This window comes from Ctenopharyngodon idella, chromosome 23 (assembly GCF_019924925.1).
Source record: "Ctenopharyngodon idella isolate HZGC_01 chromosome 23, HZGC01, whole genome shotgun sequence".
NCBI lineage: Eukaryota > Metazoa > Chordata > Actinopteri > Cypriniformes > Xenocyprididae > Ctenopharyngodon > Ctenopharyngodon idella.
The window spans coordinates 6,976,346-6,996,159 of NC_067242.1; the positions used below are offsets into that span (position 1 = coordinate 6,976,346).

Below are 19,814 nucleotides of genomic sequence, written 5' to 3' on the forward strand. Positions count from 1 at the left end.
CGCTGAAACAGTCATATACTGTGATTCTAGTTCTTATAATATTATAAATAAAACACATGGTTGGAACAAACCATGTTTATCCTTTTTCTCATTTTCATTTAGTTTAACTTGAAGTATTAAAAAAAAATAAAACTGATTTAAAATATTAATAAAAACTGTATAAGTATATTAAATTTTCAAAACAAAATAACTAATGTTGTATATCAGAAGGAACAATAATATACAATAAAAAGCCCAAAAAACATGTTTTATTGTTTTACCTGCAGTAGGGTCTGATCCTGGAGAGAGGACAAAGATGAGTGGCGAACAGCAGTTGGAGTCACTGTAGCTTTCTGCCAGGTCGAAGGTCGGCGGCTCGATGTATGCGCGGCCCATATTGTCCACAATGAACTGCTGTACCGCCAGCACAAGTTTATCTGGTCTGAAGCAGCGCAGCACCACCATGCGCTCCATGCCCACTACCTCACACCACTTCCCGGGTAACTCCTCGTCCTGCGGATGACCAGAGTCGTAAATCTGCTTCCATTGCACGATGTTCTCCTGCACATGCTCAAACAATCCTTCGAGACGGGGAAGTTGGGAAGCCCGGACTATTTCGGACCATGATTTGTCCGAAAGCCACTCCGGGGCTGGGTTGGGGAACGGGTTTTCCAGAGCGACGCCTCCTGTGAGAAGGAAGCGCCAGACAAGGTCGTCGACCTGACTTTTTCCCTGCATTATGCCAACAGTCAAAAGCAGGGAGAACAGCAGCTTGTCCTTCTCGAACAGAGAACGGCACACGTTACAGTAAACGCGCAGGGTGAAGTGTTCCAGGATGTTGGCTATGCGGATCTGTAGGTCATCGCTAGGTGTGCTGTGAGCAATGGAGTGCAGGTACAGGTTGATGAACCACGTGAGAGAGTATTGGTACATGGGATCGATGTTCGCCAAATCTGAAATGCAGAAGAACAGAATGGACGAGTGTTCTGCAACCGGCCGGTAACCCATTCGAGTTTCATCAATCTCATTTTCAGTTACGCTTGCGATCTTCTGCTTCTCGGATATCTCTTCTGACAGCACTTTAGATGATGAGAGAACCCTAATGGCAGTCTCATCCTCTAGGATGTTCCCTTCAGAAGAAGACAGAACCTCCAGGATTTTGTTCTCAATCTCCTTTAGCTGTTTATTATTGGCTGCACTTTCGAGAATCAGCTGATTTTTCTTCTCCTCAAGTTCTGGTTTCTCTTTGGCGGCGACAATCCCCAGAAGCTGATCTTCGAGACCCAACGGCGTGATCATGAAGTTCAAGAGACACACTTTGACCGCCACCTCCGGCAAGTAATGCGGATTCCTCAACCCTGTTGTTATGTAGAACCGGAAGTCGCTTGAATATTCCACAGTATTCTCGCCCAGTTTCATATATTCCACGCCCTGCTGCTTAAAGGTCTGTTTCAGGAGAACCGGCTCTAAAACTGCATCCAACTCCTCGCTGACGTTCTCCAGGAGGACTGGTGTGCCAAACTGGATGGCGTTCTCGAGGGTACGGATGTAGTTGCTGTCTGAGAGCTTGATGACGGAGAGTTTGTTGGCCTTATTCATGTTTTTGATCCACTTGTTGGCTTGGCCCTGAGGGTCGATCATGAGTGGCCAACGGCGAGAGTTTGAGACAATGATTCCGTTGTCAGTGGAAAATGAGTCCACGGGTAATCCAGAGATCTGCCACGATCGGATCAACACCTGGTTTCCGAGAGTGTTGCTAAGCGTGAAGTCCTTTGAACATGGCACCTTCTTCTCGTTGCAAAGCTCATGCCACTTTCGCTGACACTCCACGCGATAATCGACGGTGAATGCGCCAAGATACGACACTGTAGCCGAGGACAAAAGCACGTCGCCGGTCAAGTCGGTGTATTTAATGCCGAGGAGCCGCGCAGCCTCCGTCCATCTGTCTTTTTCTCCTCCCAGACCACCAATTAGTTTTTCAGCTCGTATTAGCTTCTGGGAACAGAGCTCGATGTTTGCTTCCAGGTCTTTTTTCTTCTGAATCATCCCTTCGAAAGTGTCATTCAACGCCTGCAGACGATCCTCCACCTCCTTCAGCTCGGCACGTTTTACGGCTAACTTCTGCATCTGCACAGCTAGCTCTTCTTCTGCTTCTTTTAATTTCTCTTTCTTGGGGGCAACAACCTTTGCCACACGCTCGTACACTTCCATTGCACGCACCCATTTGCAAAGGCCCTCGCAGGCAGAAGACACGCTTTTGATTACTGAAGGCTGAAAATCTGGGTTGTCTATAAACTTTTCTCTGATTTTCTTGATGTTAGCGGCAGGTATGTTGTCCTTGTTGAATGTTTTGAGGCTCTCAAGGAACTTCATATCACCTAGAAGCTTCTTAGATGGCCCCCAGAAGTCTTCAACCATCTTACCTGTGTAAATAAAGCAACAACAACAAAAAATAACAGAATAGATGCTGGCAAATGTGTCAATTAATATCTTGGCTGGTTTAATGTGACCTTCAACCAATGCTGTGTTCAGGACAGACAAAAGTCTTGTGTTTAATGTGTGCTACTTTTTCATACCTGATCCACCAGGGTCTTGTTTCCTCTCTGGTTTAATTCCCTTCATGACACAGATGGACTCCATGACAAGTTTGACAGGACCAGGGGGATTCTGCATTGTCTTCAGGACAGTAATATCAGCCGGTTTCAGTGTGTCCAGAGCAGAAAGAGCCGCTTCCAGCGCTGGCATTGCTTCCGCAAGATCCCCCTCACACTCATCCTATCCAACAATAAATTCATTGATTTAAACTTCTTTAAATCATAGCTTGACTTGACTTGACTTGCGTAGCTAAAGTTTTGAGCTGGAACATACTCTAAAACATGTAGCCTATGCAAATGTACAAGCTTTGCAATCCGGCACTCCAGTCAAGTCACGTCACTTTTATTTATAAATAGCACTTTATACAATAGATTGTTTTAAAGAAAGCAGCTTTATACTATTACACATGAAAAACGGTGTCAGTGTCGCGTTCAATTGGAATTACAACTTCAACATAAAGCAGATCTCCAGTGAACTGGTGAAGATTTCCAAGTCTAAACAGTTGGAGCCCCAAAACACGCGTACCTAATAATTTACCTAATCTCCATGGACCAATGGTAGTTTGAAGCCGGAGCAAACTTTTACGGAAAGTTCACTTTGCCAAGCTGTTTTGAACTCATGGAATGAATTTCAAACAAACTGTGTTTGACCTGATTTTGTTTGAAATGATGTCACACCAGTTTGTTCTTTGATTTCGCTATATAGTTAATCGGGGCCTTAACAAACACTCAATGGGGCGCTGGAGTGACATCTGTGCCATTAAACCAGTGTTATTGTTCTTAAAACTACCTAAAACATGTTGAAAGTTCAACAGTTTTTTCCTCAATGACAAAGGTTCCTAGAATAAGACTGTTTACACTAATGAACCCCTGTAGTGAACACTGAAACTGCAAAATGTACTTGTAAATGTAAATGTACTATTGAAACTGCATTCTAATAAATTATGGGTGAAATTGATGTTGGTAAGGGTTTGAAGGGTCTGCATTCAGATAACGATTTAGATAATTTCTGTGAGCCTTAGAAATGTAATGCTTTGAAGAACTGAAATCCATTTTCCCCATCCGTTACCTTAATCGCTTTAGCAGCAGCTGCTGCTTCATTGGCGACTTTCTCATCAGCACTGACAAGCTCTTTCTTAGCATCCACCTCTACGGTCTCTTTTTCTATCTTCACCATCATCTGATCAGTCTGCTTTGCTGTCTCGATCAGTTCCGGCTGTAGAGCTGTGAGCTCCTGCTGCATGACCGCTACCTGCAGATCACAAACACATACACAGCACTGTCAAAATCAATCTATTCCTGACTAATGACTATGCACATTATCAAACAATGGGCTCTCATTGATTAAAATAATCACAATAATTTTCTAAAAAGTTGATCTCGATTATTTATCTGAGACCACCTATATATATGCATAGAATAGAAGAGCAGATGAACAAAATGAAATGTACAGAGAGTATTATGAAATGACAGGTAAAGAATTCACATTTTCTGTCTCACCTGAGAAGCAGCAAAGTCAAGTTTCTGCAAGCCGACTATGTAGCGATTCCTGAGCTCATTCACTTCATTGCGTTTGGAATTGAGCAAGGCTTTAAAGGTCAGGATGAGCTCCAGGTAAGAAGTAGGAGTGACATAATTATGTCTGCGCAGCTGGGAGTAGTAGCGCTCTGACAACTCTTGCACACTCTCCTGGAACGTTTTACACATTTCCACCACCCTGAGAATAATGCAAAGCAGACAATGTGAGCCTTTATATTTGAATACTATCATCTGTTAAAGGTAATAAATTCTGGATCTTGACCGCACTCCATCCTGATGTTGTCTTCCAGGTCCAGATCCTCAAGGAACTTGTTGGCGACCATCTCCAGAGCGTCTTTGGGCCAGGCCTGAAACCAGTCTATGGTGCAGCAGTTGATCAGAGATGGGAACATCCTCAGACGATTGCGGAAACCTTCACCTATTGGGCTCATTGCTATTGGGACAAACATGCACAGAGTTTTATATATGTTTAAACTAGAATATTATATAACATACATAATAATTATAACGGTAATTGATTTATATATTATAATGATACATAAAATATTATAATATATATATTAATTACAATGATAACCGATTTGTATATTACATAAATAACTATATAAACATACAATATAAATATATATTACAATATATAATAATTAATGATAATTGATTTATATATTATAAAAATACATAAATATAAAAAATAAACATATATATATATATATATATATATATATATTGTTTTACATATTGTAAATATATAATTACATATTATATTATATATTTATTACATAATAATAGTATATTACATATAACATTATATATAAATTATATGATAAATAAATATATTTACTCAATAAACAAATAATAAAATAACATTTTATTTATATATTATTTGATTAATTATGTATGCTGTTTTATTAAAAAAAAATTTGTGTATACATTAATTTCCTATCTTGGCCAGTAAAAGTACTATATTTATTAAATAATAATAGTATATTATATATAATATAATATATAAATTAAATGATAAATAAACATATTACTAAATAAACAAATAATAAAATAACATTTTATTTATATATTATTTGATTAATTATGTATGCTGTTTTATTACTAACTTGTTTGTGTACACATTAATTTACCATCTTGTCCAGTAATAATATAATATAATATAATATAATATAATATAATATAATATAAACTGTACCAAGAACTATATGAAGATTGGCTTTAACTTTGTCGATAAAGAAGTTGTACATGGAGAGTGGTGTGACGTCAATCTTCTTCCCTTCCAATTGGGCAATTCCCTGCATTTTTTCGATGATGTCCGCACGCTCGTCTGCTGGAAAGATGTTTGGCACATCTCCTGTGTTGAGCAGCATGTTGATGTCCTCAACGAAGGCTTCGTCCTTGATCTGGTTGTCGCTAAAGAGAAATGTCGTTTTCTTCCCCTCTATCCCTGCTTTAAGCATCAAGTGCTTCAGATTGTCACGCCAGTCCGACATGCTGTAGTTCTTGGTCAGTTCGATCTGAAACAGCTCATAATCATTGATGAAGGTGGCAAGTTTGGTGGTGCTCTGTCGCCCTGATCCGCCGATACCGACCAGCAGCAGGTGGCCGTTATCTTGTTTCAGCACACGGCAGATTCGTGAGATGTGTTCGATGGCAAACTGAAACATGACAAGGTTCATGGGTGCTTTGCTGATGTTATTGAACTCCTTGAGGTAGAAATCCATCACCTCAGTTAATGAGCTCAGATCTGTGATCTCATCATACGGTTTACTGGCCGAGTCTGGTTTGGCATAGTCACCAAAAAACAGGCTGCGAATGCTGTCATCTTCGACTTTACCAGACAGAGTGAGATGACAGAGAAGCTGAACAGGTGAAAAGAGACACAAAAAATACATCTTTTTAAAATCATCTAAAGCAAAGTGCAGTATAAGAGATACTAGATAACCAGAAAAAAATTATTTATTCATTTGTATAAATAATTTAAAAATAAACATTTATTTATTTTTAAAAACAATTATAAATATTACCTTATCAATACTTTGTTTGAAATACGCTGATGTCCTCTCTTTAACAATATTAAAAAATTTCTCTCTGTCATCATTATCGACCAGTCGATCATAAAACACACGATAGACCTCATGGATCCATAACCGGATCAGCTTATCTCCTTCCTGATGAAAAAAGAAGCACAAAACTCAGATGCTGTAAACTATTTAGTGTATTTACTTTGCCTTTACAGAGAAATATACATGTGTACATTTACCTGCATGTGCGTCGATGGACAGAGCATTACACCCCTAATCACCCTCGCAAAATCTCGCAGGTTGAAAATATAATGAGATTTAGATGGTGTTGGGAGGAAACTCTCGATTGCATCCTTGTACACTGCCATAGTAGCTTGAACCATGATTTTACCCAACCTACAACAAATACACATACCCAGAAATATTCAATCACTTTTTTTTTTTTTTTTACCATACAATGGTTACAAAAACTATTTGGAAACTTAAGCCACACTTAAAAATGTTTGGCTTGTAAGGGTGCTTGTGCTATTTTTATTCTAAATATGAGGCCACTTTACATCATTACACACCTGTAGAAACATGCATCAAAACCATTGCTGAAGTGCCAGTCGGTGATGGATGTGAAGATGTTACTTAGAGTCTCATCATCAAATGTGTCGATCGATATAATGTTTAGGTGACGTGTAAATCGCCCTGTAAAAGGAAAGAAACCAAAACCGTGACAAAAAAGAAACTGACTAAGACTAATATTGTTAAAAGCATTCAGGATCAGACATTTACCTGTAATGTCATTTCTCCCTCCACCAGGGGGCCCCATTGCAGACATATACAGCACATCCTCAATGTCCAATCTGGATGTGTCTTTTTTATCATACCAATGATGATGATCGATCCACTGCCGCAGCAATTCAATGGGCGGCTGAGCACCGTAAATCTCCTTTGCAGGCATGTTCAGATCATCTACAGAATGTTTTACCAAAGCAAAGACAGTTTTAATCTCTGCTAGGTCACAAAATTAATGTTTATTTATAACTTATTGTGTATGAACATAATATATGGCACACTGTAATTTAATTTAATCATATATTGTGATTATTTTTCTTATGTAACTGCATCCATACTTTATTTATTTATCTGTGCATTCACATCAATTAATGAAGCAGATGTACATAAGCACACACTTTCAGAGCTTGTGAAACTACTATATTTACAGCATTATTCACAGCAAGACCTTAACCGTGCAAATAAATGTACACAATCAGTGTTTGTACCTAATCTAGTTCTTACCAACATATATAATGCATTTCTTCCCCATCGGTGGCCCAAACACGCCCTTGCGGCGGCGGTCCAGCTTGGACATGATGATGTCCTGGGTTTGGTTGGCAGAGGTGCGGGCGGAGAAGTTGATGCAGATGGGAGTGTAGCGTTCCTTTGGGAGCGACATCAGGAAGTTGTTGTTGATCACAGACTTGCCGGTTCCTGTGGGTCCCACAATCAGAATGGGCACTTCATGTGACAGGTACGTCCTGAGGAAGAAGAGCTGCCGTGACGTTTCTGCCGTGGGTATGATGAGATCAGACACCTGAGAGACAAAGACATCAAAGGACATATAAAGAGAGTGACTTCACACTGTGAATTAATTTTTCCCTTCGATGTTCACTTGATGTTTACTTTACGAATATCTTTAGAATTAATTTTCAGATGTATTTTTTAAAGTTTACAAAGTGTTTATATTTAATATTTATGTTTATATTAATGATGTACTTTTAGATTTGACTTTTATTTTTAATATTATTAAAATTTATATTGGTAACACTTTACAATAAGGTTTTTTGTTAACATTAACTACATAACATGTTACTTAAAACATTAACAATACTTCTAAAACATTTATTAATCCTAGCTAATGTTAATTTCAACATTTACTAATACATTATTAAGTTTAGTATATGTTAACATCAGTTAACACACTGTGAAATAACATGAATATGAACATTTATATTAACTAACATTAACAAAGGCTAAATGCAGTAAAATATATTGCTTATTGTTAGTTCATGTTAGTTAATATGCAGTAACTAATGTTAACAAATGAGACCTTATTTTAAAGTATTACCTTTATATTTTATTGCTTTGTTAAAAATATTTTTTTTTATATTTTCCATTTTAGCGATTTTTTTTGTATTTTTGTTTTGTGTTATAGTCATTTTTATGAGTTAAATATGTCTATATAGCTTTTTTTTAATAGCTCAAGTCAAATTAAATCAAAATGAGAAATGATGCCTGAGCAACTAGCTGAAATAAATTAACCTTACTGTAAAGTATTACCCAAATTTCTTCTGGTTTTAGTTGTTTTTTTATAGTTTTACTTGTTAACTATAATAACCCTGATTAGCATGTACTAACTTTTGCGCTGGCAGGTATGACTCTGTCTTCTTTAGAGATGGATTCTGTCCAGTTGTTCCACTGACCAGGGCCCTGCTTATGGAAATAATAATCATAGACGGTGCCTGTGTGGAGAACAGAAGAAACAGACAGCAGACGATTCATAAAGTTACTGTATATGACTCTTGATTTATTGTCAACTGATTAATAATATTATTCGCATCAATCTCCCTTCTCTTTTTAACTTGGTGTTATACATGAAAATATCTTCTCTTCGAATTCGTTAAAAATTTAAGGGGAACAGGCATTATGAGAAAATAGTTATATATTCAGTCACAATTGTATTATATTTCCTGGGTTTAGGTATCAGCCAAAAATATCATGTGGACCTCTCTCTGGGAAAACATTGTTTTTGTTGAGTTTCACACTCTGGGGTCGCGGGTGATCAGTCATTGTGCCCATGATAAGGTTTCGGTAGAAGGTGTCAAACTTCTTCCTGCTGTTGCCGTTGATGGTTCCTCCCAGACTCCACACCACAGCAAAGAGGAACAGAGCCTGCAGCCACAGCGTCACCTGCTGACTCGTCATAGATTCTGCTCCTTCCTGTCCTGACTGAAAAATCTCATCTGCACGCATGAACATACTCCTCAAATCAAATGTGACATGAATAAACAGATTGAAAAATGTTTGAAATGTATAATGTACACATGTACCCAGTAGGCAGGTATACAGGCGCATCAGACTATAGGCCAGGTGAATGGGTGACGTCTGAACTAAGAAGCCACACTCGTGGTAAACAAAGTCCAAACAAGGCTGAACCAGCCAGTTAAAGAGATCAGTAATCTACAACAAAACACACACAGGTCATCAAACGGTATTCAGAAATGTTTAAAAGCATACATTATTAAATTGTACATGAGTGTCTTCTTCACCAGTGTTGTGTGTTCATCTGACAGGCTGTCAGGCAATGTGTTCATGTAGGAGTCTCTCAGAGGCGTCCAGCCCAACTGATGCGGCTCCATATAGATCATACCGCACCTAAACACAACACATACACTCTGTATAAAAAGCTATCAAACATGTCAAAGCAAAACAACTCGGGTGTAAAGTACATTTTATGCGCCCATATGATAATAAACCCTAATATAAGCTTGCATATTCATAAAAATTTAGTAATCAAGAGAATCTGAATTAGAAATGTATTAATATTTAGAATAATTAAAAGTACTGAAACAAAAATAAAAAAAGACTATATACTTAACCTCTTTAATGAGGAAATTAACCGAAAGTTTTGGGGTTAGCATGATATTTTAATGTTTTTGATAAAGTCTCTTCTGTTCACCAAGGCTGCATTTATTTGATCTACAATACAATAAAATCACTAATATTGTGAAATATTGTTTACAATCTATTTGAATATATTGTAAACTGTAATTTATTCCTGTGATCAAAGCTTAATTTTCAGCATCATTAATCCAGTCTTCAGTGTCACATGATCCTTCAAAAATCATTCTAATATGATGATTTGAAGATGTTGAAAACAATTGTGATGCTTCATAATTTTGTTGAAACTGTGATATTTATAGCAAAAGAACAGCGTTTATCTGAAATAGAAATCTTCTGTAACATAATAAATGACTTTCGATCAATTTAATACATCCTTGCTGTATAAAAGTATTTCTTTTAAATAAAATCATACAGTCTCTAAACTACGGTTATGTACACAAATATTTAAGTTGTTTGAGAGTGTAGAGAGAATCAATTATGTTATGTGCAATGCTTTATGGGAGTGGAGAAGTCAGGATTGTAGTTCTTCACTGGAAATTTGGCTACTAAACATGATTTTTTGAAGTAAATATATTATCACTAAAAAATTGGCAAGAAAAAGAATGAGCTATATTTCCATGTGAGTACTGTATATTGAATTATTGTAACAGCGTGGAGCAGGTGAGTGTTTGTTGTTTGTTACCTGCTCACAGTAGCCGGTGACGCCTGCTCCAGATCCGCAGGCTCAAAGATCAGACTCATTTTAGGACTCATCTGAATGATCTCACCACTCATCAGACACAGCTGTTCAACAGCAAAACACATCAAACACAAGCACTGAACCTGAAACCCTTCAGACATGTTTCCTGCCACACTGAAATGTAAATGTACCTTCTTGTTATCATCCAAAACGGTGTTCATGTTTTCAATCCAGACCGCATCAATGGGCCCGTCGAAAATGATCCACTGCCGGTCGTCTGTGGTGCACTGGGCCTGTTGTCTGAATGAGGTGGCCAAAACGCCGTCTGACCACTCGTGACTCACTGGATCAAAACAGCCATAGAGCTGCCCCATAGTGATCGCCTTTGGATTAATGATGCGGAAATCCACCGCAAACTCTTCCATCAGCCCTTCTATATGGACAAATAACAAACACACAACATGCTTGGTTATGAAATAGTTATTGATTTATTTTTATATGCAAAATTTAAATGTATAACTAACACTACCATTCAAATGTTTGGAATAAGTAAGATTTTTTTATGTTTTTGAAAGAAGTTTCTTCTGCTCACCAAGGCTGCATTTATTTGATCAAAAATACAGTAAAAAACAAAAGGATGTAATGAATTGATCAATAGTATTGGTGCATAAAATTGATCAAAAGCACATTTAGATTTAAATTTCTATTTATCAAAGAATCCTGAAAAAATGTATCATGGTTTGAACTAAAATAAGCAACAAAAACTGTTTTCAATAATGATAATAAAAATATCCATTATTAATAATTTTGCACCAATAATAAGTGATAATAAGTGAGCAGCAAATCAACATATTAGAATAATTTCTGAAGGATCATGTGACACTGAAGGCTGGAGTAATGATGCTGAAAATTCAGCTTTGATCACAGGAATAAATTACATTTTAAAATATATTCAAATAGAAAACAGTTATTATAAATTGTAATAATATTTCACAATTTTACTGTTTTTACTGTATTTTTGATCAAATAAATGCAGCCTTGGTGAGCAGAAGAGACTTATGAGAAAAAAAATTGCAATTATTCCAAAGCTCTGATCGGTAGTATATATCTACACAAAAGATTGATTAAGTTAAAAAAAATAATAAAAAAAAACGTATTATGGACTGATTACCCTTATAAAGGTCTCCCAAAGCTCCAGCCAGAACTTTATAAGATGAAGTTTTTCCACCCATTGGCTCGCCAACAATCATGAAGCCGTGCCTGACCAGCATCATCTCATACACCTGTGCACGCAATAAAACTGATCAATTGTTTGTTTTTTTAGCTACAGTTTTAGCTATAAGAAACAAAGCCGTTAATATAGAATTAGCTTATTCTTTTTGCAACAACTTCAAACAGGATCACCCAATCAGATTTTTCAGATCACCCAATCAAACTACTTTCTAAATATTTGAATCTTAAGGCAGAATTTGTGAGTATAATGATGTGACAGATAAATGCTCAGATTTTGTACTTGTATAATTTTGCTGATGAACCACGGCACAGGTTGCAGTTTCATCTTGGCGATGTTGTCGTCCAAAGCTTTTAACAGTAACTCATAATCTGGTTTGGGCAGCACCACTCCAGGAAACAGATCAGTGATGATTCCCTAAAACACACACAAACACACCATCATTAACCAAATGCAAACTCATACAAAATGATTATGCAATTTACATTCACACACCTGAAACAGTGGTAAATCCTGCGCTAGGAACTTGGCCATGTTGACATCCATGAGAGCTCTGAGCAGCAAAACGCTCTCGTCCTCCTCTGGGTATTTGAGTTTCAGGTTTCCCGCCGCAGTCAGGACTGATTTCACCGCACGCATGCCGTAATCATAGTGCGGTTGAGACGAGAGCTGCTCCGAGCACAAGCGATACGTCGCCACGATCTTCTGAGCCAGGCTGGCAACCACAAAACCAGGTAGTGAAACAACTGGAACTTAAAATAATAGTACCCACCAAACTAAAAAACATTTTAGTTTTATTGTTTGGATGGACCTGATTTTACCTCCGGGAAGCTGTGAAACCCATTGAATAAAGTGATATCTCTCCTATCAGTCCGTAATCCGGGACCATCATTGCAACTGTGCGGAACAAAGCCTACAAAACATACAAATTCAGACACACAAAACATGGAGAAAATATAATGACTTGGCCCATTTTTTAACTGAAATTAATTTAACCCTGTAAAGCCAGACATATAAAAAATAATCATTTTTTTAATGGAACCATTTATTGAACCTTGTGTTTTTCGTTGAGCATCATATGTTATACGTCAGGCTTTTATGGCTCATATGAAATAGATGATATAGTGAGAATATGGAAAAAACACCTCAGATTTATTCAGAGGCCCAAAATGAGCAAAAATATGAAATCCTGATCGCCTTCAATATAATTCAATGAAATTTTATTACAGTATAGCAGATGCTATAGCGTTTTATGGACCATGGTGTAAGAAAACAATTTCCCAAATGCTCTAGTTTATCTCAGTGTTACAAATGGAGCCAAACAACAAGAAAGTTAGAAGATGGAAACCTGAAAATGAACATCTTACAAGTGATAATTAAGTATTTGGTGTGTTAATTTAGTATTTCTCTGTGAGTATGTATTCAGAGTGTTTGTTTTTAGTTACTTTCAGGTTATCAGGTAGCTCTGCTCTGCCTGCATATCCTGGGTTCATGGTGATAAACACACAGCAGGTTGGGTTAAGAGAGAGCTCGGTTCCTTCAAACATAAATGTCTTCATGTTTCGCATTACAGCCTGCTGAATACTCAAAATCTGCTGAGCGACCACAGACAACACCTCCACCTGAAACAGAGTGACAAACACAGAGAGACATACTGATAGGCAAACAGATAAGTGTTAACTACAAAGTACGATTTGTTTAAATTGTTAATTCAGCGGTCACATCAACACCCTTTTTGATCATCTGTGCTGACCTCTATTCGGTTGAACTCGTCAAAACATGCCCACGCTCCAGACTGTGCCAGACCCTTGAAAAATTTACTCATCGCTTTGTAGTCCAGACCATCAGAACAGTTGAACACCACACACTAAACACACATTTACACATTTGTCACTTACATAAAATAACAATAACAATAATAATAATACTGATTAATATTCTTTATTATTATAAATTTAATATATATTAAAGTAAACGAAACAACATAATCAGTGCTTAAATTGAAATAGCAGCTTTATATATGTCATAAAATCACAATGAGTACCTGTTTGGCGAGCGCTTTAGCCAGATCTTTAGTCGTCTCTGTTTTTCCAGTTCCCGCAGGACCCTCTGGAGCTCCGCCCAGATTCAGCTTCAGAGCACCCATCAGAGTCCTGTGGACCAATCAGCATTCAGCATGACAGATGTGACATAACTCAAAACTCCACAACTACGCCCAGATCACTACAGCGCTCAACACTAGAAATAAAATGAAATATTATCATAATGTGTATGAGTAGGGGGTAGCGAGTCTCTGTTAAACTTCACAGATTTTACTGAATAAGTGCCGGCGCATATATGTGCATCAAACAGCACAATATACATATTTTGCAGTCGGTTGCAGCAAAACTTTTTATTTAAAGAACATAGTTTGTTCAGAAAAGCACTGTTTAATTAAAAAAAATTTTCCTTGCTCTACCGAACACTTACCGAACTGTGACTTCAGAAATTGCACCAAACTGTTATTTCTGTACTGTTACACCTCAGCGTTAGTGTGTTATGCGAGTGTACCTGTAGCAGCGATCGGTTAGTGGTGTTATGACAAGGCGCGGTGAGTTGCCGAGATATTCGTATCCATATCTGATCTCGGTGGTGATCATCCTCAACATGACCTCTCCGTCCTCCCAGAAATACCGCAGCTGGGAAATCCACTGGAAATCATTCAGAGATGAAACGCCATCCTGAGCCAGCTTGCAAACAACATCACGTGCTGCATGGGACAAAGAGGCAAAGGTCGTGTACTATATAGACATTATAGAGACTTTGGGAGTTAGGAATAATTAAGATTTTTTGAATGAAGTCTATGCTCAACAAGGCTGCAGGAAAAACAGTAATATTGTGAAATACAATTACAATTTAAAAGAACTGCTTTCTATTGTAATATATTTAAAAATGTAATTTATTCCAGTGATCAAAGCTGAATTTTCAGCATCATTACTCCAGTCTTCAGTGTCACATGATCCTTCAGAAATCATTCTAATATAATGATTTGCTGCTCAAGACACATTTATTTTTTTTATCAATGTTGAAAATGGTTGTGCTGCTTCATATTTTTGTGGAAACCTGTGATACACTAACATTAAAAATAAATAACAATATTCTTTTATTCAAGAAAATGGCACTTACCATGAACATCAATGACAATAAGAGCTCCCAGAGTCATTCTGGCCCCACCTGGCAACTTCCCTCTTACCAGCTCGACTATATCAGCGATCTGAGCATTACTCTGCTCAACGTAAGCCTGAAACACATGCAAACACATGCTTAACAGAAACTTCACACAAAAAACACATTTATAAATTCTGACCTGCTCCACTAAATCAAATCTGCTCTGAATGTGTCTGTGTGCTCACAGGAAGTGTGTTGTTCTGGATAGCATCAGATACTTCGCTGGTCCAGAAGATACAGGACGCACAGATCACGACCTGACCGGGCCACAGCAGCACCCACTTCTTCCTGGGCATCTGAAACAAGCAGAATCAAACACACATGATGCGCTGATCATATTCTAGATGTTTATAAGTCATTGTGTGTATTTATACCTCTGAGTACTGCTCCATTCCTTGCTTTATGACATTTCTGATGCTCATCAGCATCGTGTTTTCAACCTGCAGGAGCCACTTCTCGACCATTCCCTAAAATACACAGGAAACATATTGTACAAGCGGGTAAATCTCATGAAACATTCCATAAAAAGGTCATATTTTACTCCAAAATCAAAAGAAAGAAATAAGAAATTTTATTTTGCATAAAGAAAATACTTTTTTTGGTTTCTTGAGATTCACCCTCTTTATTTCTCTCTCTGCCTGTACCTTGGCTTTAGCTGGGTAGATGGTCTCAATAAAGGGGACGATCTCTTTCTCTGAGCTGATCATTCCAGTGATCTCCAGCTCAGGGGTGAATTCTAGTTTAGCAATGCCCTCAAAACACTTCTTAAGATGAGGCTGAACACGCAGCGGATCCTTCGTCTCAGACAAGATCTCCAACATCTCATCATTAGACAGGAAGAAAAACCTAGTGAGAAATAAGGAGTAAGAGACAGGTGACTTACTTATAATGACTCTGAACATTAAACTGAGATACCTGAAGGTGTTTTAACATCTTTAAGAGGTAGATCTGCAAGTTTAATCTTACCGAGGGAAGAAGAGTCTCTTTGTTTCCAGGTATGAGTTCAGACCCTGCTGTATTTCCTCCAGGAAGGTGTTGGACTCCTGAAGGCGACCCAGCATGTTGGGTTGCTCTGTGGCCACCAGTACATGTGTGTCCTTTAACTGTTTAAAAAAAAAAAAAACACATGGCATGCTCAATAATGTACACAACTGTTTTTTTTAATCTTTTTGAAAGAAGTTCTTTATGCTCACCAAGGCTGCATAATATTGTAAAATATTATTATTACCATTTAAAAGAACTGTTTTCCATTTAAATATTTTTAATTTATTCCTATGAAGTCAAAGCTGAATTTTCAGCATCATTACTCCAGTCTTAAGTGTCACATGATCCTTCAGAAATCATTCTAATATGATGATTTGCTGCTCAGTTATTATCTCATTAACCCATGAGCAGTTTTGGAATGACAATATTTACAACAAATTAAAACTATGGATTTAAAAATGGATGTCTTTGTGTGCTCTTTACTTGCTATTATTAAACCTGATAATTGTCAGATATAGCTGTAGATGCAGTCAATAACAAATTCAATCACACACACCGCTTCAGCGACAATGTTTTTCCAGTAACTGTCTACGATGGCAAACTTGCGTCCGTTCTCTGGCATCTGGGCGATGATGTCCTCTGAGCTGAAGATGGGCTCAAGATACATCCACATGCTTTGACACTGCAACATTGCATCCAATATATCCTGCATGCGCTGCAACTTCTCCTCCCAGGCCTAATGACAGAGACAGAACTATTTAAAAGGTCTAGGGTCATATTATTATTATTATTTTTAGGATCATATTATTTACATAGTTTAAATCATATTATGTCTGTAACATGCACAACTCAAAACTTCCTCCCCAGTCCACCCAGAATTTTTTTTTAAACTAAACTGCACAAGTTGTCGTTGGCATTTAATCATAAGACAGGTTATTTACATGAGGACTTCTTACAGTACAGTAAACGGTCATGAAAACTAGTTTTGTGGCAAGAAATGCTTATGTAAATTATATGCAGGTGAACAAGTTGTGAACCTTTGCATCGGCCTCAATGGGTTTGATGAATGGAGACCCTCTCATAGTCTGAGTCTTGATGATGTGATCATCCAACAGCAGCTGAATATCATCTACCGCAGATAAAACACTTGTACCCTTCACAGACAAATACACACACACAAACATACAGAAAGACAGAGAATAACGTTGAGGGAATAAAGTTCTTAAAATAAACAGTAGTTCAATATAAAAGCAAAATAATGTTTAATAGTTTGTCAGTAGTGATTCACCAAAACTGAAAATAAAGTTTTTATTTAGCCAAAAACCTAAACCCAAAAATATAGCTTTTAAAAAAAAATAATTAATCTATTTTTTCCAGTAATCAACACTCAAATAAAAACAGAATTGTATATAAACTTTTAAAAAGCACATAAGGGAGTTTTATATCAGCTTTTTAATGATATAATTATGTTTCTACTCCAATTCATCATTTAAACTGTGGCTGTAATAAAAACTTGTTTTCATGGCAGATTTATTCAAACATACATTAAATAATAATGACAACAGGTCAAGTAAAATATAATGTAGATGTAATATAGTGCATTTGTTTAACAAAATGCCACATTAAAGTATATCATATGAAGTGTGTTTTACCGTGTCCTTATACGGGGAAAACCCAAAGCGAAGCTCAGCCCACTCCCGTTTCATTTTCTCCAGGGACTTTTCCAGAGAGTATTCCTTACTGGCAGAAGCGCCGATTTCCTCCAGCCTGCAGACAAGGAGAGACATGACTCATTAAAGAGTGATTCTGACAAATTTAGATTCAGATTACATTAAAGCAACATGGTTTCACACAAAAGATCATTTTTAAATGTCAAAGGTCAGCCTCACTTGTCTGAATATTTCGACAATCCGAGCTCCACCATCTTGATGAGTGGGGTGTCCTCGTCTGGTTTAACATCAAATCCCACTGTATTACTAATCTGATATCAGCCAAAAAATAATACAAATAATTCACATCAATCAAACAGTGAGGAAATGCAATGCTAATGGTAACTATAAACAGTAACAAAAGCAGTATTTCAGATCCTAAAACATATCTCACATAAAAATGTACATGTCAATGTGTTAAAACAGTAGTTTGGCAAGCTACTAAAGCTATTTATTGTCATAAAGCAGAATTGTGCTAAATACACCATTTTTTTTTTTTTTTTTTTTAAGAAGATGAAAATTGAAGGAACTTGACCAGTGAATCACTTTTTGAACCAGTTTATATGCATGAACTGTTCAAAGGAATCAAATGATTCAACGTCAAAAATGACTGTCCCTTTGCACATCTGCGAGTGAGTTTCATTAATAAATAAAGTGTTATGTATATTACTGTCGTACCATCTCCCAGTGTCTGTCCTTCAGGCCTGGATTGCAGATAGTTGTCAGAATGGGGAGATGTTGTTTGAATTTGTCAATCTTTTTCTTGAAGTTCTCCGTGACACGTCCGGGAGCCGTCCGCTCTGAGAACGTCTTTGCAAGTTTATACATGGTGCGCCACATGTTTCCTAACTCCTCTGATACCGTTTCTGCATTCATGTTTCGGAATGGACCTCGAGAGAAAATACAAAAGACATATGAAACTGATTTAGATGCTTAATTTATATCTTTCAGATCCAGGAACAGTTGAGACAGAAAAACAACATTCTCAACAGGACAAACAGATGTCTTTTATTTGTTATACAAATGCGAGTCCAATTAGATGCAATAATTCCAACAGGAAATATGACAGCATGTGTTTTACCATTCATCCAGACATCAGATTTGGTCTGAAAATCAAGACCCGTGATCCACAGCTGGTCGTACGGCTGTTTCTTGGCCATTATTGTTTGTAAGATGGGAAACTGACTCTGTTCTTTATCCAGCAAACTCTCTTCTTTATTAATGCCCTGAAATAAACACACATTATTACATTTCATTTATTCAAAGAAGAAATGAATAGTTCATGTTTTTGGGGATTTATTTATAATCAGCCTTTCTCTTGACTCATCTTTCATTTTATTTTTATATATGTTTTATCTGCTTTGCATTTGACCCAGGTAGGCAGATCATTAGCTCATTAGGTTTTGTAAAAGAGTGATAATATCAAACACAAACCTCTATCTCTTTGACAGTGGCTTCCATGCTGACGCCGATCTTATTGAGTTTCTCCACATTGTACTTAATCTCCTCCAAAGTCAACTTCTCTTTCATCTTAAAGATGTCCACCTCTTTGTCCAGACCCTTCAGCATCTCCTCTAACTTCCCTATTCTGAGGATAAAACGTGCCATAGCTGTCAGGTTTGTTTAAGCTGTGTAGGATGTGTTTGATGTGTGTGCGTGTCCGTGTTTAAGCACCTTTTCATCAGATCAATCTCAGCCTGATCTTTCTGATTGTTCAGTTTATCCTTGCTGAATTCAATCGATGACAGAATCTGCTCGGGCCAGTGGATCACAGTGCTGAACAACTTCATATCCTCCGCTGTGAAGAGAGAAAGTCTTAAGTAGTTTTAAAGAAAAAGCGTTCCCACAAGACCCAGACTGCCTCAAATACAGAAGGCAAACACACACTGAGAGATTGTGAGTGAAAAGCTGGTTGAAATATTAGTAATTGAGTAGTGTGGTGTTGCCATAGACAGTATTTGCATGCACACATTAGGCAAAGGAAGTTTACCTGGTAGGGTGGCGTAGTCAAGCAGGAAGTCAAGTCTCTTGACGGCTTCTTCAATCTCATGGCGGAGTTTGTGTACGGTCACTTCACTTGTGTGTTTCATGTACTGGTTTAACTCCACCAGCTCCTCTGTGTTACTCAGCTTGCTTGTGATTCTGTCCGTAATCTCATCATAACGACGGCAGATACTATTATAGAATAATAAA

The 19,814-nt window shown here is 37.3% G+C and overlaps 1 protein-coding gene across 2 annotated transcripts in view; it reads right to left on the reverse strand.

The window, feature by feature from the left end:
• dnah3 (dynein axonemal heavy chain 3) overlaps positions 1 to 19,814 on the reverse strand; it is a 44,444-nt gene that overhangs the window by 6,838 nt on the left and 17,792 nt on the right. For both annotated transcript variants that reach the window (XM_051882121.1, XM_051882122.1), the window contains 39 exons: positions 19,612 to 19,796; positions 19,296 to 19,419; positions 19,056 to 19,209; positions 18,703 to 18,847; positions 18,300 to 18,511; positions 17,802 to 17,893; positions 17,565 to 17,679; positions 16,950 to 17,066; positions 16,469 to 16,648; positions 15,895 to 16,031; positions 15,573 to 15,774; positions 15,303 to 15,395; positions 15,114 to 15,224; positions 14,887 to 15,001; positions 14,272 to 14,470; positions 13,766 to 13,874; positions 13,475 to 13,588; positions 13,167 to 13,343; positions 12,543 to 12,634; positions 12,217 to 12,436; positions 12,004 to 12,138; positions 11,662 to 11,773; positions 10,682 to 10,923; positions 10,494 to 10,594; positions 9,457 to 9,562; positions 9,238 to 9,367; positions 8,914 to 9,150; positions 8,546 to 8,649; positions 7,427 to 7,721; positions 6,920 to 7,099; positions 6,709 to 6,832; positions 6,379 to 6,535; positions 6,143 to 6,286; positions 5,311 to 5,977; positions 4,380 to 4,545; positions 4,074 to 4,290; positions 3,643 to 3,825; positions 2,556 to 2,754; positions 261 to 2,402 (listed from right to left, as the gene is read on the reverse strand). In XM_051882121.1, the coding sequence (XP_051738081.1) occupies positions 261 to 2,402; positions 2,556 to 2,754; positions 3,643 to 3,825; positions 4,074 to 4,290; positions 4,380 to 4,545; positions 5,311 to 5,977; positions 6,143 to 6,286; positions 6,379 to 6,535; positions 6,709 to 6,832; positions 6,920 to 7,099; positions 7,427 to 7,721; positions 8,546 to 8,649; positions 8,914 to 9,150; positions 9,238 to 9,367; positions 9,457 to 9,562; positions 10,494 to 10,594; positions 10,682 to 10,923; positions 11,662 to 11,773; positions 12,004 to 12,138; positions 12,217 to 12,436; positions 12,543 to 12,634; positions 13,167 to 13,343; positions 13,475 to 13,588; positions 13,766 to 13,874; positions 14,272 to 14,470; positions 14,887 to 15,001; positions 15,114 to 15,224; positions 15,303 to 15,395; positions 15,573 to 15,774; positions 15,895 to 16,031; positions 16,469 to 16,648; positions 16,950 to 17,066; positions 17,565 to 17,679; positions 17,802 to 17,893; positions 18,300 to 18,511; positions 18,703 to 18,847; positions 19,056 to 19,209; positions 19,296 to 19,419; positions 19,612 to 19,796 (8,534 nt within the window). The remainder of the gene's footprint in view (positions 1 to 260; positions 2,403 to 2,555; positions 2,755 to 3,642; positions 3,826 to 4,073; positions 4,291 to 4,379; positions 4,546 to 5,310; positions 5,978 to 6,142; positions 6,287 to 6,378; positions 6,536 to 6,708; positions 6,833 to 6,919; positions 7,100 to 7,426; positions 7,722 to 8,545; positions 8,650 to 8,913; positions 9,151 to 9,237; positions 9,368 to 9,456; positions 9,563 to 10,493; positions 10,595 to 10,681; positions 10,924 to 11,661; positions 11,774 to 12,003; positions 12,139 to 12,216; positions 12,437 to 12,542; positions 12,635 to 13,166; positions 13,344 to 13,474; positions 13,589 to 13,765; positions 13,875 to 14,271; positions 14,471 to 14,886; positions 15,002 to 15,113; positions 15,225 to 15,302; positions 15,396 to 15,572; positions 15,775 to 15,894; positions 16,032 to 16,468; positions 16,649 to 16,949; positions 17,067 to 17,564; positions 17,680 to 17,801; positions 17,894 to 18,299; positions 18,512 to 18,702; positions 18,848 to 19,055; positions 19,210 to 19,295; positions 19,420 to 19,611; positions 19,797 to 19,814) is intronic.